At 65.3% G+C, this 15,629-nt stretch overlaps 1 protein-coding gene across 1 annotated transcript in view; it reads right to left on the bottom strand.

Annotated features, from left to right (window-relative positions):
• Positions 1-3,046, bottom strand: part of CCDC187 (coiled-coil domain containing 187) — a 34,719-nt gene extending 31,673 nt beyond the window's left edge. Inside the window, 4 exon segments of the mRNA XM_032866211.1 lie at positions 54-146; positions 2,090-2,188; positions 2,288-2,817; positions 2,946-3,046. Coding sequence (XP_032722102.1) covers positions 54-146; positions 2,090-2,188; positions 2,288-2,817; positions 2,946-3,046 — 823 coding nt within the window.
• Between the last annotated feature and the right edge of the window lie 12,583 nt (positions 3,047-15,629).

Here is a 15,629-nt window from a genome sequence, read left to right as displayed (position 1 = left end):
GTCACAGACTTTCACCCCCAGGCCCTGTTGCGGCCCTGACGGGCAAACCTTACCTTGGTTTCTGGCGGCTCCCCGGGGGACGGGCGCTCTGGGGGTCTTCTCCTTCTTGCAAGAACTACTTTGCCTTTTGGCTTTCTCCCGGGAAACTTCGGGGGAGGAGAGAGGGAGGGAAGGTGAGCAGGGACATTCCCAGAGGCCGCCCTGCTTCTCGCCTGTCCGGCCGGCTCCCTGAACCTGTGCCAGAGCCGGCAGCCGAGAGCAGGACCAGAGGGATAGGCTTGACTGCCCGCCCCTGTCGGTGGTCTGCATGGGGTCACCCTGGGAGAGACCCCCAACCAGATTGGTCACAGATTCCAGCACGCCTGGGCCAAGAGGAGGACAGAGTGGCCTCCCAGCTGGGTCTCCCCTGCCCACCCAGGCTGACCTACAGCCTTTACTCTGACTCAGTGAGCTGTCCCAGAGCGGCGACCAGCCAGGCTGGACAGGGGCTCAGCGGGGCAGGGGAGTGAGAACGAGGGCTACAGGGGCTTTGCGTGGTGGGGTCCACCTGGCTGGATAGGAGGGGACATGGAAATCCCAAGGGGGTAGAGGTAGTCCAAGTCCTGTGACAAATACAGAGGCTGGCAGGAGGGGACCAGCTTCCCGAGGGCCAGTGTGGTCACCTTTCCCCGTGCCGTTCGGCCTCAGTGTCTTTGTCCGTGGCTGGGGTACGGCTGCCTCTGCGGGGGCACAAGGAAGACAATCGGCCACTGCTGTGTGAGCGGGGCCAGCAGCGCTCGGGAAGAGACTGCCCGAAGGACTCCCCAGGCCTGGGCCGGCTCCTCCGTCCTCACTGCCCAGAACCGCTGGCAGGAGGCGCCTCCAGCAGGCCAGCCCACACGAAAAGCACTGATTCTGTAGGTCCAGCGAAACAGGGCCCTAGAGGAGTCAGGCCCACAGACAGGGGGCTGTGGCGGGGGCAGGGGCAGGTCTGCATGTGATGGGACAGAGCTCGGTCTGGGCGGAGGACCACGTCCTGGGGACGGATAGGGAGATGGTGCACAACAGTGTGAACGCGCTGTCATCCCCGGACTGTGCACTGAAAAGTGGTGAAGAGGGTAAGTCTTGTTATGTGTATCTTAGCATAATTTAAAAAGAAAAGACCTAGGCCCTGCCCTATGCCTGCTTCCAGAGGGTTCTAACACGCAGAGGAAGAGACGTGACGGTCAAGAGTGGTGACCAATGACACTAGATGCTGAGGCCCCAAGTGACCCATGGCCAGTCCTGACCTGAGCTGAGTGGTCCCAGTGGCCTCTGGGGGGTGGGGGGTGCTTGGGGAGCTGAGGCTATTGGGGTCCCCGTGGGCAGGGGAGGAGAAGGTGGGATGGGTGCTGTGAGCCCCAGCCAGCTTGGGCGCCTGGCATGGGGGGCGCCTGGCATGGGGAGCGGCTGCAGCCCACGGCTGGGCCAGAGCTGGACGCTGTCCCCTTGGCTCAGACTGGCAGGACCCTCGGACCCAGCCAGCATCTGACAGCTTAGATGTCCAGCTGGGACATCTACGTGCATTCCAGACTCTTCAAGTGTACCTCCCCCTGGCCTCCAAGCGTGGCTCCTGTCTGCCTCTCCAACCTCACCCCTCCTATCTGTTGAGTGAAGGAGTGAGCCCAAATCTTCCCTTGGCCCCTGGTCCCTTCCCACCGGCACGAAGCCTGCCTACCCACGACCGAGCACTCAGCACCTCCCAGGCCCAGGGGAGGGCTCAGCCCAGCCCTGTGGCTGGTATGTGACTGCACGGGAAAGACGTCACCCATTCTGTACAGGGAACCCCCTGCCCTTTGCACCTGGGCCGCCTCGAAGGACCTGCCCGCCTTCCTGCCCTGAGGGGGAGGCAGAGGTCGGGAAGCCACGTTCCAGAAAACAGGAGGCTCGGTCCAAATCTGGGCCTGGCCCTTCTCTGGTGGGGGTCTCTCTAGTGCGGTCTGAGCGGGGTCACACTAGAGACAGTGGCATAGACAGAGGGAAGCCGCAGGGTCCGGATCCGTCCGCTCTGACCGCCGCCAGAGGGCCCGGGATGGGGGCTGCCAGGACGGACGGCCATGCAGCCCCTCACCTGAGGCCTGGCGCTGAGGGACCCCGGAGGGCTTGCACCCCGGGCCGGGGATCGTCTTGTCTTCCACTCGGCACGGAGCCGCCCTCGGGACGCCTAAGCCTGGAGAGGAGCGAGAGGGGCACCGTGAGGGCGGGTTCCGTGAGGACCCTGCGGGGCAAGGCCCCTCGTAGCAGCCACTCATCCGCCTCCAAGCAGCACCTGCGGCGGAAGCCCGGGGCCCGAGGGCCTCCCATGGGGCTGGAGGGGCCTTCTTCAGCCTCCCCGCCTTCCTCCGGGCGTCTGGCTTGGAGGCTCTGTAGAGGCGTGAGGCGCTGGACGGGGCAGAGGTGCCCAGGGAGGCGCAGCTGGCCTGCCCCTGGGCCTGGGCCCGGATCCTGTCCCTCAGCAGCTCCAGCCGTGGGCTGCTCTCTCTGGGCTGCCGCTGGGGCCCCAGCACCTGGGGGAGCCTCTCCTTCCAGGGCCCAGGGGGAGACGTGCAGGGCTCGTGGCCCCCAGAGGAGCCGGAGAGGCGGCCTGATGACACCGAGCTGTCCCCATCCTTGGCCTCCTCGCCTTCTGACCACACGGGGTGGTTGCGGGCCTTCCCCCGGGGTCCTGGCTGCTCGATGTTGTCAGACCAGGCCATGTGGGGAGCTCCCCGCAGGTCACCTGGCTGCTGGGAGGGCCCGGGCCACCTCAGGGCAGCCATGGTCTCATCCTCAGCCTTAGGGGGACAGAGCCCGGATTCCCTGGGGACAGAGAAGCAGACCATGAGTCAGGTGTGGAGACCCGGCCGTGCTGAGCAGAGGGCATCTCAGCCCTTGCGGCCCTCCAGCCCCCGCCCTGCTCCCTCGCTCTCCTGTCTCAGGGTGCCCACAACCGAGAAAGGTAGGGGGCCGATAAAACGCCCCCAGGCAGGGCAGTGCCATGACCTTCTCTCCGATTGCCACCTCAAGCCTTGGAGGCAGGCACGAACATCAACCCAATTCACAGAAGGGGAGACTAAGGGTCCAGTAAAGGTGTGCAGCAGGGGCGCACTGGCTCCCCAAGTCCTTCAGCCTCATGCTGACCCGGCCACCCTCCTGGGCAAGGAGGCCGTCCCTCACTGGGCTCCCGCCTCATCAGCACAAACACTACCTGGCTTGGCTCTGGCCCTTCAGGTGGCGGGGCGGCCCAGGGTCCCGAGGAGCCAGAGTGACAGGGGGCAGCATCTCTGGTTATCTTTGGGTTGGGGCTGGATCACTTCTCCTAGGCTGGCAGGCAGCACCCCCATGACCAAGGTCGCCATGGCCACCGGGCCAGGTCAAGGGCAGAGCCCAGTGAGCTTCCAGTCGCCACCTGCCTGGAGTCAGCTGGTGCTTTCCCAGGGCCGCCGGCTGGCCTGCAGCCTGGTGTCCATCCCTGCTCAGGACGGGGTGGCCACTGAGGGCTAGAGGGCTGGCCTACCCCGGTCCCCTGGCCCACGATGGAAACCCTCAGGATAGTCGTGGAAACTGGGTGGGCATGGCGGGCTGGCGGGCCCCAGGCTGGTGATGGCCTGGGGGAGCCTTCCTAACCAGCTGTCCCTCAGCAGGGTGGGAGAGAATTCTGGGTGGCCTGTGACAGCATAATTACCCCATGTCACTCAGCGACAGCAAGGCCTCGACTCCTGCTGGGACCGTGAGCAGGCCCGCCCCTATCCTCCCAGGGCACAGAAGTCTATAGCTGTGTGTGTGGCAAGTGGACTGGCCAGGACTGGGGGGCGGGCTCAGCTAGAGGGAGGCGGGGGTTAGCCACAGTGCAGGGCTGGGGGCAGAGGTGGGGCTTGACCCCAGGCTCAAGCCCAGTTCCGGGCAACATCAGCCTGGGGGCCCCGGGGAGCCAGCCCAGGACACGGCCCCAGCGGCTGGACGAGAGTCTCAGTCCTCCAGCCTAAAGCCCGCTGGGAACCACTGCCCAGGCCGCTGCCTTCGGCTCCTTGGGGCTGGTCAGGGCGAGCGAGCCCTGGCTTCTCAGTTCTCCCTGGCACACGCTCAGGGCATCCTTTGGCCCATGGACATGCTAGCTGAAGAAGTCTGAGCCCCAGGAGCCCCAGGCCTGCATCCTTGGCCCTGCCCTCCTAGGGGAGCACCCCAGGCGGGTCCACCTGAAGTGGGCGTCCTGTCGCCTTCTTGCCGGCCCTGGCAGGGCAGTGTGGTGGGGAAGACGTGGACGCTGTTGTCAGCTGGCTCTGAGCTTGGCATGGCCCCCGAGGAGGAGAGCTGCTTCAAATCCCCGCTCTGCCCCCAGCCGGCTGAGTAACCTCGGGTGACCAGACACCCCACCCTGCCCTGCCTCTGGGTATTGTGAGCTTCTGGTGAGTTCATGCCAGCAGGAGGGCACGAAGCAGGGCGGACCGCATCCATGAGCAGCAGGATGGCTGAGCTGGCCACGAACGCTTCACTTTCAGGATGCCCAGAGAAAGGGGGTCTGCCGCAGAAGACCTCCTAATTCCCGGCAGAATGGAGAGCCTCCTTGATGCTTATTCTAAGAGCCTGTACTGGGGAGGCAGGGATACCTGGAGACGGTTGCCCCCAGGACAGGACAAAGGGCAGGGCTCTGAGCCCAGTGGGCCCCTGGTCGCAGAGGACATGGCCCCATGTTCAGCCACCAGCAGAAGAAAGGGGCGGCCCCAGGGACAGGCCCTGCCCGGAATGTGAGGTTCCGCCCCTTCTACTCCAAAGCCAGCTTCTCCTGCAGTTGGGACAAGGGGAGAAAAGTGTGCGCCTCAGACCGCAGAGCCAGCCTTTGGCCCCAGGGCCCTTGACCACACCTGGTGGCCTAGACTAACGACGTGGTCCCCCACCGATGGCCCCGAGACCACCATCCCCTCTGCCCCATCCACCCGGCCAAGAGTCTGCCCTGCCCTGGCTGGCCTGTTCCACTGGGGACATCGCCCGGTGAGGCCAAAATGCCATGGGTCCCACCCCCATGTTTCTTCACGATGTTTTCGAGGGACTGGTGTCACAGAGGGCTGCCCCGGGGATTTGGGAAAGCAGGCCCTTCCAGGAGAGCCACGTTGCCCACGCAGGTTCCTGAGAACTGTGGGGGATACACGGTGCCTACAAAACACCTTCTGCTACACGGGGGCTGGCAAGCTCAGGGGACATCACCAGGGGGTGACCATGGTGTTCTCTATACTACCCTTAGAGGCCGGACAACCGAGGAGACTCCCAGAGACAGCTCAGCGTCCGCTGATTCACAAAGAGTCTCCCCATGCTGGACAGAAACCCCCCGCGGCTTCTACTGACGGACCCCACGGTCACTGCGGCCCCCGCGGCTTCTACTGATGGACCCCACGGTCACTGCGGCCCCTGGGGTCTGTACTTGAGGGCCACGCCCCTGCCTGGCCCTGGGGCGCCTATATCAGCTGATGTCCTGGTAAGCATCCTCCCCAGCATCCACCTGATTTCCTAGCCCTGCTCCCTCAAGGGCAGTGGGAAAGGGTTATCCTGAGCTGTGGCGACAGGAACCAATGTCCACGTCTCTGGAGATCAGCTGGTGGTCCCGGTTTCCCATGAGCAGGAGAACCGTGGGTCCGGAGCAGTGGCCTCTGTGGGAAGCGGTGGGGTTGTGAACTCGGCCGCCGGTGGCCACGCTCCAGAGTCAGTAAAAGGAGAATCCAGGAACGAGAGTGTGATGGTGCACATGACCCCAGCACTGCATCGACCCCGTGAGCTGGGACCAGCCCAGAGTGCCTGCCCCGCCCCCTGCTCCACCAGGCGCCCCCCTTCTGGGCCGGTTCCCCGTTGGGCAACATGAGGCCCCCGAGTCCTCTGCCTGCACAGGACCCTCCGTGCACCGCTGGCCTGCGGTGGCATGCCCGGCCCCAGTGCTCTGGCTCCTGCAGGGGTGACAGGAGCTCTGTGAGCTGGGCCACGGCCAGGGCCACCAGCCGTGGTGTGGGGACACAGCAGCCGCAGCCTGGGATGGGGGCACCCGTACACGGGTGGGGCCCCCACGTCTCCACCAGCCCTGAGCAGAGAGGCCCAGCTGGAGGGTCCCCCGGCTGTGGCAGGCACCCCCATCCTGACCTTCCCACCTCCTTCCTGGTTCAGGACCCACCAATGCCAGCCCCACTGCGTCCTGGTACCCACTCATCTGCCCCCCACGGGGACTGGGGACACTCGACAGGGACAGGTCCCGGCAAGAGCCCCAGCATGGCAAGGTCCTGTGTGACTTTATCTCCCTGAGCGGTCCCACAGCCCAGGGTCGCGGCAGGGTCAGAAGTGGGGGGCTGGGGAGGGCCACAAGGGTGGGCTTCTTGGCCTGAGGCTTACTGTGGAGAACAAGATAAGCATCCGTACGCCCTGCCCAGTGCCTCAATGTCCTGGGGACCCTGACCTCAGACCAGTGGTTCGTTCGTCAGTAAAGGAAGGGTCAGAGACACAGTGCTCACCTGGGGGGGCGGCCTGCGGGGGCAGACTGAAGAAAGAAAGCCCGCACACCTCTGCCCTCCCCAGCCCACCCCAGCGCCTGGATGGCCAGCCCAGGTCCCCACCACTGGCCCATCCCGTGGGGTATCTGCCAAGTGCCGCCAGAAAGGGGCAACTCACCAGGGCTCCTGCCTTTTGTCCCGGGGTCAGGGGGGCCACCCACAGCACCCACAGCCCCTCACAGTTCAGACCACGCCACTCTCTGGCCCAGGCCCCTGCTGGGCTGCTCCCAGGCAGGCTGGAGGGGTAGGGCGGGGTGGGGGCCGTCCTCCAGGAGCTGGATGTGGCTTCTCACCTGCTCGTCCCCAGGGCAGCAAGCCCCAGGCTGACCAAGCAGGCTTGGGGACAGAGTCAGTGGAGCGTGAAGGAGAAGCGCCCACCACGCCCAGGGTTTGAGACCACAGAGATCTTGCCAGCCACCATAGCTGGTATGGGCGTGGACGTGGCTGTGACCTGCTCAGACCCAGCCCCGGTACTCAGCGGTCCCTGCAACGAACACGCCCAGGCTGGCCCTGTACCCAGACTGGAGTCTCCAGCAGCCACATGTCCCCCAGCAAGCTCCCTGCCAGCAGCAGCAGCCAGGCGGGGTGGGGTGGGGTGCGGGGGGGGCTGCGAGGGCCAAAAGGAAGCAGTGGGAGGCTGACCCAAGCTCCAGTGGTGTCTGGGGAGACATGCAGCAACAAATCGTCTGTCCTACTAGGCCCTCTTGCACAAGAGCACACACTCCCCTCCGGGGCCCAGCGGACACAGACGCACACACATGCACACGGCCCGGGTCTGCAGAGCGGGGCCGGCAGGGCGGGCTGGCCTGGCTGCCACAGGCTTCGTGCGAGAATCTGGCCAGGGCGGGGTCCCCCCACCTCTGCCACTCACTTTGCCACAACAGCCACAGCGTCTCCGCCAGCCGCTCACAGAGGCTGAGGGACTCCTCGCAGCTGGTTGGGCCCCCAGGGCGGCAGATGCGAGGGCGGGGAGGCGGTGACACAGACAGCAATCTGGGGAAGACGGTTGGCCGTTGGGAGGAGGGCACCATCAGGGACAACAGATGGAAGCCCTGGTGGGCGAGGTGGGGCAGAGATAAACATCCTGGCCAGCCTCAAGTGTCCGGGTTGGCAGGCAGAGGGGGCCACGCGCATGAGTGCGGTGGAGCGGAGGCTGCCCGCACCCCCACGGCCTCTTGGCTCCAGCAAACGTCCGCGGCCACACAACCAAGACCCGTATCGCCACCGTCCATGGAACCTGTGGCCCAGGGGACCCCGGAGCCACCGTCCACTCCTGCCAAGAGGGACTCACGGCCATGCCCACATAGAGTCAGCAGGGAACTCCACCTGTCCCCAGGCCCTGCCCCTGTCCTCATCCCCCTGCCCCACATGCCCCCCTCAGGCTGCTGGGTCACTTGTGGAGACTGCTTGGGGCACCGCCCTGCGCCTGGGGCGTTCCCCAGGCGACCCGGGGCTCCTCCCCAAGCCTGCGAGGAGGAAGGCGTTGTCACCTTGCCCACAGTCACACAACACAGAGCAGAGACCTGCCCTGGGTCCTGCGTCCTCCAGACCGGAGCAGGCCAGGCACCTAGGGACTCTGAGAAGGAGCCTGTGGACACAGACATACCCTGGGGCCCAAACCATCTTCAGACGGCTCAGAACAGTCAGCCGGGGTCCATGGGTCTCTTCTACCTCTGCCTCAACCAGCAACTCACGCTGCTGGACGGGAACCTTCCAGCAGGACAGGATGGCCTGATGGGCCCTGTGCCCAGGGAGGTAGCTAGACAGGACCCAGGCTGGGCTGGCCTCATCAGATGATGGCCTTGCTGGGGGACCCAAAGCAGACACCCATCAGCCCCAACCGGGGGCCGGGAGTGTATTCACCCCCTTGTACACATGGGGAAACTGAGGCACAGGTCATCAGGGGAATCTAGCGGGGGCCTTACAGCAGCACCTGACCCCAGAGGCAGGCAGCCCCCCTGGGTAGGGCTCGGGGGCATCGCACTCCCAGGGGCAGCCTGGCTTTGCCTCAGAGGGAGCCCCAGACAGGGAGACCCCTCCTCAGGAGGGCAGGACAGAGAAGGATGTCTACGGTGCTCTCAGCCACCTCCGTGCAAGAAGGAAAGGCTAACCCCCTTCCCAACCTGCCCGTGCCCCCCACACCCTCTCCCAAGACACTGGGGCAGGCCAGGTGGGGCTCAGGTAGGGCCCCCTGCCAGGGTACTCACCAGCTGTCTACAGGGAGGGCGCAGGGCAGCGGCCGTGGCTCGAAGGCCCACCGACCGCCTGCCGGTGGAGCACAGACGCGACACGACACAAAGCCGGGCACCTGTACCTCCAGGTGCGTGGGGAGGTGGGGGAGGAGTCTGGGAGACCCGCCCTGATGTCGCCAGAGAAACCTCGGAGTCTATCCATGCAGGCTCCTCCTCCAGGCTGGCTTCCGGGAATCTGGGGGGCAGGTGGAGCACAGCCTAACCTGCTGATCCAGCCCACCTGGGCAGGGGACACACACCTGGGGCCCTGTGGCTGTGGGGGCAGGGCAGGAGGCAGGTGTGGGGGGATCTCTAGTGTGGTCCAGACCGCTCCCTCTCTGCCCTCCGCCGCTACCCCCGAGGGACCTCCAGCAGCCCCCCCCACCTGCGGCTGGGCATCTAGGAGCCCTGTCCTGGAGGCACCGCGGGGCTGGTGGGACTCCTGAGACCGGTCAGGCTTCCAGACAGCACAGAAGTGCCCGGTGCGGGGAGATGGGAGGAGGCAGAGCCGCTGGGAAGCTCAGTGACCAAACTCAAAACCTGAGTGTCTCCTGCCTCCTTGGAGTCTTGTGGCTCAGGGAGGGCTCCCCAGGGCACTCACCTTGGCAGTGGAGGGACAGGAGGGTCTTGGGGGACCCCAGCATTGCATTCTGTGCCTGGACGTGCATGTGGGTCCTGGGGTTTGGTCATCTGGCTAAGATCTGTGCCCGTACGTGCGGCCCTTATGGGAGGTTTTCAGCAGTGGGTGTGGGTTGGTGTGCGGGGGAACCGTGCTCCCCACAGCCCAGCCAGCTCCGAACTCGCACTCCAGGGGTGCCCAGGAGTCCCAGGACGGGCGGCCTGCCTGATGGAAGTCAGGGCCCTCCCCGGACCCTCTGACGTGGTGCCTTCTCTCTGTCACGCCCAGGGAAGCCAGCTCCCCAGGGAGATTCCCCCAACCCTGCCGGTCCCTGCCACCCCCTCCCCCAAGAATGGGGGGGTCTTTCCCTCCCAAACAGACTCTAGTAAAATCTCTTACCAAAAGATTTCTCTCAGTGTTCAGGAACGTCGACTTTGGGGGCAGAGAAACTCTGAGCAGCCTGGTCTCTTACTCAGGGGGTACACCTGCCCTTCCCAGAAGCGGCATGGGGGAGCAGCCCCTCGGGCCTGGGGAGCTGCTGGGCACTGTCCTGGAAAATCGAGGCACTTGGCCAGGACCTCTTGGCCCAGAGCTTGGCCTTCCAAGCAAGACCACACTGGAGGCAGCCGCATCCTGGGGCCCGAGGGTCAGGAGGGGTGTGACCCCGCTGCCCCGACCGCACTCTGCACACTGGCTGGGCCGTCTCAGCCCTCAGAGACATCTGGCACCCGGAGCGGGGCAGTGGGAGCCAGAATGGGCACACACAGGGGTTGCCCTGCTCCACTGATGTCAGAGAAACAGGGCAAGTCCTCCTGGCCTGAGGTGGCCGAGTTTTATTACCCAACCCGAGCAGACTGAGACACATGCCTTCTGGCATGTAAGTCTAGTGTGCAGCTGGGCCCCAAGCCCAGCCGGGCCTGGCACCGAGGATGGCCATCGCGAGCTGAGTCTGGCCAGACCTCCCACGCACGAGGCCCAGTGGCCCTACCCAGCCCACGTGGGACGGAAGAGGCTCACCCAGAACCGTGGTCTGGGCCCCATGGCACCCTCTGCTGTGTCACCCAGCCCTCAGCCTGGCCCTCCGCCTGGCCCTCCCTCCACCCGGCTGCAGAGGGGCGCCGGCCCAGCCAGGCAGCTGAAGGGGCGGGGTGTGCCGAGCTTGGTCACTGGGTGGGCCCCTGGGAGTCAAGCCGGAGCAGGTACGGCAGCAAGGCGCTCTCCTTCCAGGAGGGAACAGGGCAGAGGCTGTGCGGATAGGATGGCCTCCCAGGGGACGGGCTCTGCACCTGGTCCCCGTGTGTGGAAGAGAGACGCTGGAAGGGCAGTGGCGGGTGTCCTCCCGGCTGGTTCGGACCCTAAAAAGGAAAGGAGTGAACGGTGCAGGAAAGGAGGTCTGGGCAGAGGCTCAGGGTGCGGGTACAACGCACGCTGGTCTCTCTCTCCCTCCATTTTCTGCCCATCAGCGAGCACCTGCCAAGAAGCTGTGCGAAGCCACTTAGACCCGGCCCTGCCCTGCTGGCTGGGGTCACCAGCTGCCTTGGTGCTGGCCTGAGGGGCACTGGCCATGCTGATAGAGACGGACGGAGGCCACCCGTGTGCCCAGCTCCGTGAGCTCTTAGGGGCCAAAGTCAGTCCAGCTTTCCCTGCCTCCAAATGCCCAGCCTGCCAGCACTCGGGGCGGCACGGGGCCCCAGAGCTTGGCCACCGGGTGACTCTCTTGGGCCTCCTTGTTCCGGAAGGGCAGGAGGGGCTCCTCGAAGGAGGGGGTCTCAGGGCATGGGTTGGCCTGCTCTGCCCACGGGGCCTCAGCCGGCACCACCCCCTGGGGTTGTAGGCATGTCTGACCCGTGACACGGCTCCCACTTTCATCAGAGTGCATGAGGTGGCGGCCCCAGCTGGGGACACAGCCACAGCAAGGAGAACACAGCCGGGAGTGCCCCCGGGCCAGACTCCAAGAGGGGAGGGTGCCTTGCTCAGGATCCCCCTGCGGGCTGCGTCCTCAGCAGGAAGGACAGCGGGGTCTGGGGACCCAGGGGTGGGAGCAAGTCTCACTCAGCCAGAGCCCCGCAGGCCTGGCCACCTGGTGTAGGCCCCTGACCCACGTCGTGCACCCCAAACTCTGCCTTGGCCTCCGTGTCCGGAGAAACTGACCTGTAGCAGGTGGGGCCAAGGTCAAACCGGTCACTCTGAAGGACGGCGGGCTGCACACTCCAAACCTTTGGGGCTGGCCAGACCCTGAGAAGACCCCTCCACTCTCCTGCTTGGGGGGTGGAGCCAGAGGGAGGGGTTCTGTAAGTACCCCCATTCCCTGGCTCTCTGCCTCTGCAGGGTGGGCCCTTGGTCCCAACCTCCAGCTGTGGGGGGTCACCTCTGGAATCCAGCCGCCCCCCATGACACCTGAGGGCTGGCCCCAGCTACTTGCCTCCCTCTTGGGTCCTCTGTGTCTTTATGAGCTTGTAACTTAACAAAGAAACTCATTACGGTCATTTTAATGGGGCTTCCAAGGGGCCAAAAGCAAACGCACACGGATGGTTTGTCCCCAGTGGGTCCCTAATTGCCCAGTCAGCCTGGCTCTGAGCTCTGACCAGTCCTGCAGGGAAAGGAGGGAGCCTGGAAGCCAGGGGTCCTGTGTCTGGGGAGGGAGGTGCCAGACCTGTCTCTCCTTCCTTCCTTCTGCTCCCTTCCCGGGTGTTCCAGGCCAGTCCCTTGGGAAATGTCCGTGCCCCCATCTCAGGAGGCTTGCGGTTTGGAGGACCAGAATGGTGGGGTTCCAGAGGCTTTGGGGTCTGGGGACTCCCTAGGGCCTCGCGTGGACGCCTGCTGTGCTTCACCAAGTGACAGCCGCCCGCCCCCGCTGTGTGCTTCAGTCGCTCCCCCCAGATGGGTTAGGGCCACTGGTGCGGGGGCCCCACACCAAGGGGAAAGTGAAAGCCGTGCACGGGAACCCAGGGCCCAGTGCCTCCAGCATCCCTCCCTCTCCCACGGAGCTGGCCCGGTGACTTGGAAATTAGGGAAAGGACTCGCTGTCCTTCCTTCAGGGCAGCACGGAAGAATGGGCTCTGAGAAGAACCGCCCCGAGGCCACAGAGGGCTGGAGAGGAGGAGGCCTGCCTGAGCTTCAGGCAGAACCGTGGGAGTAGGGGCTCTAGGACGCAGGGTTTCCATGGCAACCATAGCTGTGGGGAACTACAGGGCAGAGGCTCATGGAACAGACCCCATGTGGGCGAGGGTGAGGGTCAGTCAGGTGGGGGCGGGCAAGAGGAGTGGTCCCTTCTCCTGCTTTCCTAGGCCCCTCTCTGCTGCTGGACCGAGAGCCAGACCTTGCGGGGGGACCCCACGGAGGCAGGCGGTTCCTCTTGGCTGCCTTCCTGGCGACCAGGTCCAGGTGTAGGTCTCGTCAACACGGGGAAGGGGCACTGGGTGCTTCCCGAGATCTCCTATGCCGGTTGCCCCGGGGAGCTGGCCACGTCCTCGCTCGGCCCCAAGTCCTGTGCCCCCCATAGCTTCCCACTCAGCTTCCTGTGCCGGCCGCTGCCTTCCCTGAGCCCCCGTTCTCACTGTGCTCAGGCCACGGGCCCCCTGAGCACCCCGCCATCCTCCCTCCCCGCCCCATGCCTTGGAACATGTCCCTCTAGCCTGCCTGGCCACCCGAGGCCTGGGTGGGGGTGACCGCATGTGAGGGCAGAGACAGGGCAGGAACTGGGGTTCTTTTTCTGTGACACCTGACGGTAGATGGGGCCTTGGAGTCTGGCTCCTACAGATGCAGGTGCACGTGTGGGGGGCCCCACGGGAGTGAGGGGGTCCCACGGGACCAAGCCTCCTGATGTGACACGCAGCTCCCAGGTGTTGTGAGCACCCAGCACTCAAGGGCCAAGCCTGGGGGAGTGAGGAAGGGGAGGGGAGGTGGGTACTGAGGGTGGAGGCCCCTCCTGCGGGGCGCAGGGCCCTGGGGATTCCTCTCATTCCAGCCAGGGCTCCAGGCCCCTTGCTAGCAGGCTGACCCAGTCCCTCAGCCTCTGGTGGCCCCAGACACGCCCAGCCCTCCCCCCGGGCACCCCCCACCCCGTCTTGCTGCCTGAGAAGGGCCCCGCCTCTGCCCAGACCTCCAGGCCAGGCAGGAGGGGTCAGGCCAGGGAGGTGGGACATCAGCTTGGGAGCAAGTCTCCTGGTGACAGCTGTCCCTTGCAGAGCGTGTGATGTGTTCTAGGCCTATGCCAAGGGCTCCACAGCAGCCTGTCACTCTCCAGGCTTGTGTTTGGAAGAGGAGAGAGACCCAGGGGAAGGCTGGGGCCCAAGCTTGTGAGTTGCTACGCTGTGCTGGGCCTGCTTCCCAGCTCGTCCCCGGCTCTGGGGGGCGACATCAGCACGGGCCTGTGGTGTCCCAAGGTGCACACTGTCCCTGCATTCTAGACAGGCAGGGTCCCCACGGACAGAGGTTTTCTCTTGCGTGACGACTCTGCTCCAGGAGCCGCTCCCATCCCCAGGACCCCAGGTGCTCCGCTCCCCCGGGACAAGGGGGAAAGGGGTAGCGAGGGCCTGGTCAAGGAGCCGCGGCGTACCCACGGACAAATGTCACACAGCCCTGCCCCCAGTCACGTCTGCGCAGACGTCTTTGTGAGGCCTGGGTAGAGCTCATGAGCTAATGGTACGTGGCAAGAAGGCCACAAAACCACGTGACCTGAGTCATGCAGCAGCTGTTGTAAGGAAGCACTGGGAAATGAGGGTAGTGGGGGTCCCCAAAAGACACCCATCTGGGGTCAATGTGACCCAGTTTGGAAAAAAGGTCTTTGCAGGCGTACTTAAGTGAAGGACCTCAGGATGAGACCATCCTGGGGTCCGCGGCGCTGCGTCTGATGGTCTGTCCTTCCAGAGAAGGGGACAGGCCCTTTGAGGACGGAGCAGAGGTGGAGGGACGCCTGGAGCCCCAGGGGCTGGGACAGGCAGGGAGGACACTGCCCCAGAGCCTCAGGAGGGAGTGCGGCCCCAGGACACCTGGACTCTGCCGGAGCCGAGAGAGAACAACGTTGTTCTCAGCCAGTCGGCGTGCGCTCGTGGGCACCCCGGCCTGGGAGACACCACAGAGGGCTTCGCCCCATGTCAGCGGAGCCTGGCGGGTGCTCACAGCGCCTCTCACCCACTGTCCTGTCACATCACCACCCCATGGCTGCCGGGACAGATGCCAAAGGGGCAGGGAGCTTGGCCAAGGTCGAGGGGCCGAAGGGCTGGGGGTGGCTTTTAGCCCCGGCGGAACTCCTGGAATGAGGAACTGTGGGCAGGGAAAACCCGCTGCCTTTTCTGTTTGCCGTCGGGGGCTTCCCCGGGTCGGTTGGGGCGGGACGTCTCCTCTCTTCCTCCGTCCAGTGTAGGCTCACGTTTTGACGCCCCTTCCCTCACACACACCAGCATGGGAACCCGGAGCCCCCAGACTCCGCTGCAAGGGTCAGCCCCCCCCTCTCTCTCCGTATCTCCGTCTCTGTCTCTGTGTCTCCCTCTTTCTCCACGTCCCCGCATCTGCCAGGCCCAGGCTGGGGACACAGATGGGTGGGGCATCACCGAGGCTGAGCCGCACAGCCTGACCCACCGTCGCCGCCAGGTGCACGTGTCCCGCCTCCCGAGGCTCCGGGGGCGTGAGCAGCCGACCAGCCAGGGCCACAGGAATGCCGCGTGGCTGGCTGTCGTGGATGTCGTGGGTGGTGGGTGGCCTCCCTCGGACCTCCAGCTATTTCCTGGGCACGTGGTCCCGGGAGTGGGCAGATAGACCATTTCCTGCCAGCTCCCCTCTGTCCATGCCCATGCAGCCGAACGCCCGCCCGGCAGACCCCACCCGGCAGACCCCACCCGGCAGATCCCACTCTCTGAGGACTTTTGAAGGGCCCGAGGAGAGAGGAAATGGCTGCGGGGTGACCCATGAGGGTCTCGGGGCCACAGGAGCAGGCACTCGCCCGGCGACTGTGTGGGACAGTAAGTTCCTTCTCCAGGTCATGAGATCGTTGGGAACACAGTACACCTGAGTGATCTGCTCTGGCCGTGCTCCAGCTCCCACTGGGCCCTTCGGGAACAGCCTTGCTGCAGGGGTGGGAGTGGAAGGCAGCGGGGGTGGGGGTGTCTAGGAGACCAAGGTCGAGGAGCGGCCACGCCGGCCACAGGGACATCCCCATCACCCCCGGCCTCAGCCAACACCCAGCGGGCCTTGGGGGCCACACACCCTGCTGAAGCCCGTATGCCCGTCTGCTCGCCCTCGGATCCTCCAGGCAGC

This window comes from Lontra canadensis, unplaced genomic scaffold (genome assembly GCF_010015895.1).
Source record: "Lontra canadensis isolate GAN:19392208 unplaced genomic scaffold, GSC_riverotter_1.0 scaffold30, whole genome shotgun sequence".
NCBI classification, from domain to species: domain Eukaryota; kingdom Metazoa; phylum Chordata; class Mammalia; order Carnivora; family Mustelidae; genus Lontra; species Lontra canadensis.
Note: the sequence above shows the minus strand (reverse complement) of the source record. Positions and strands in the feature narration are given on the sequence as shown.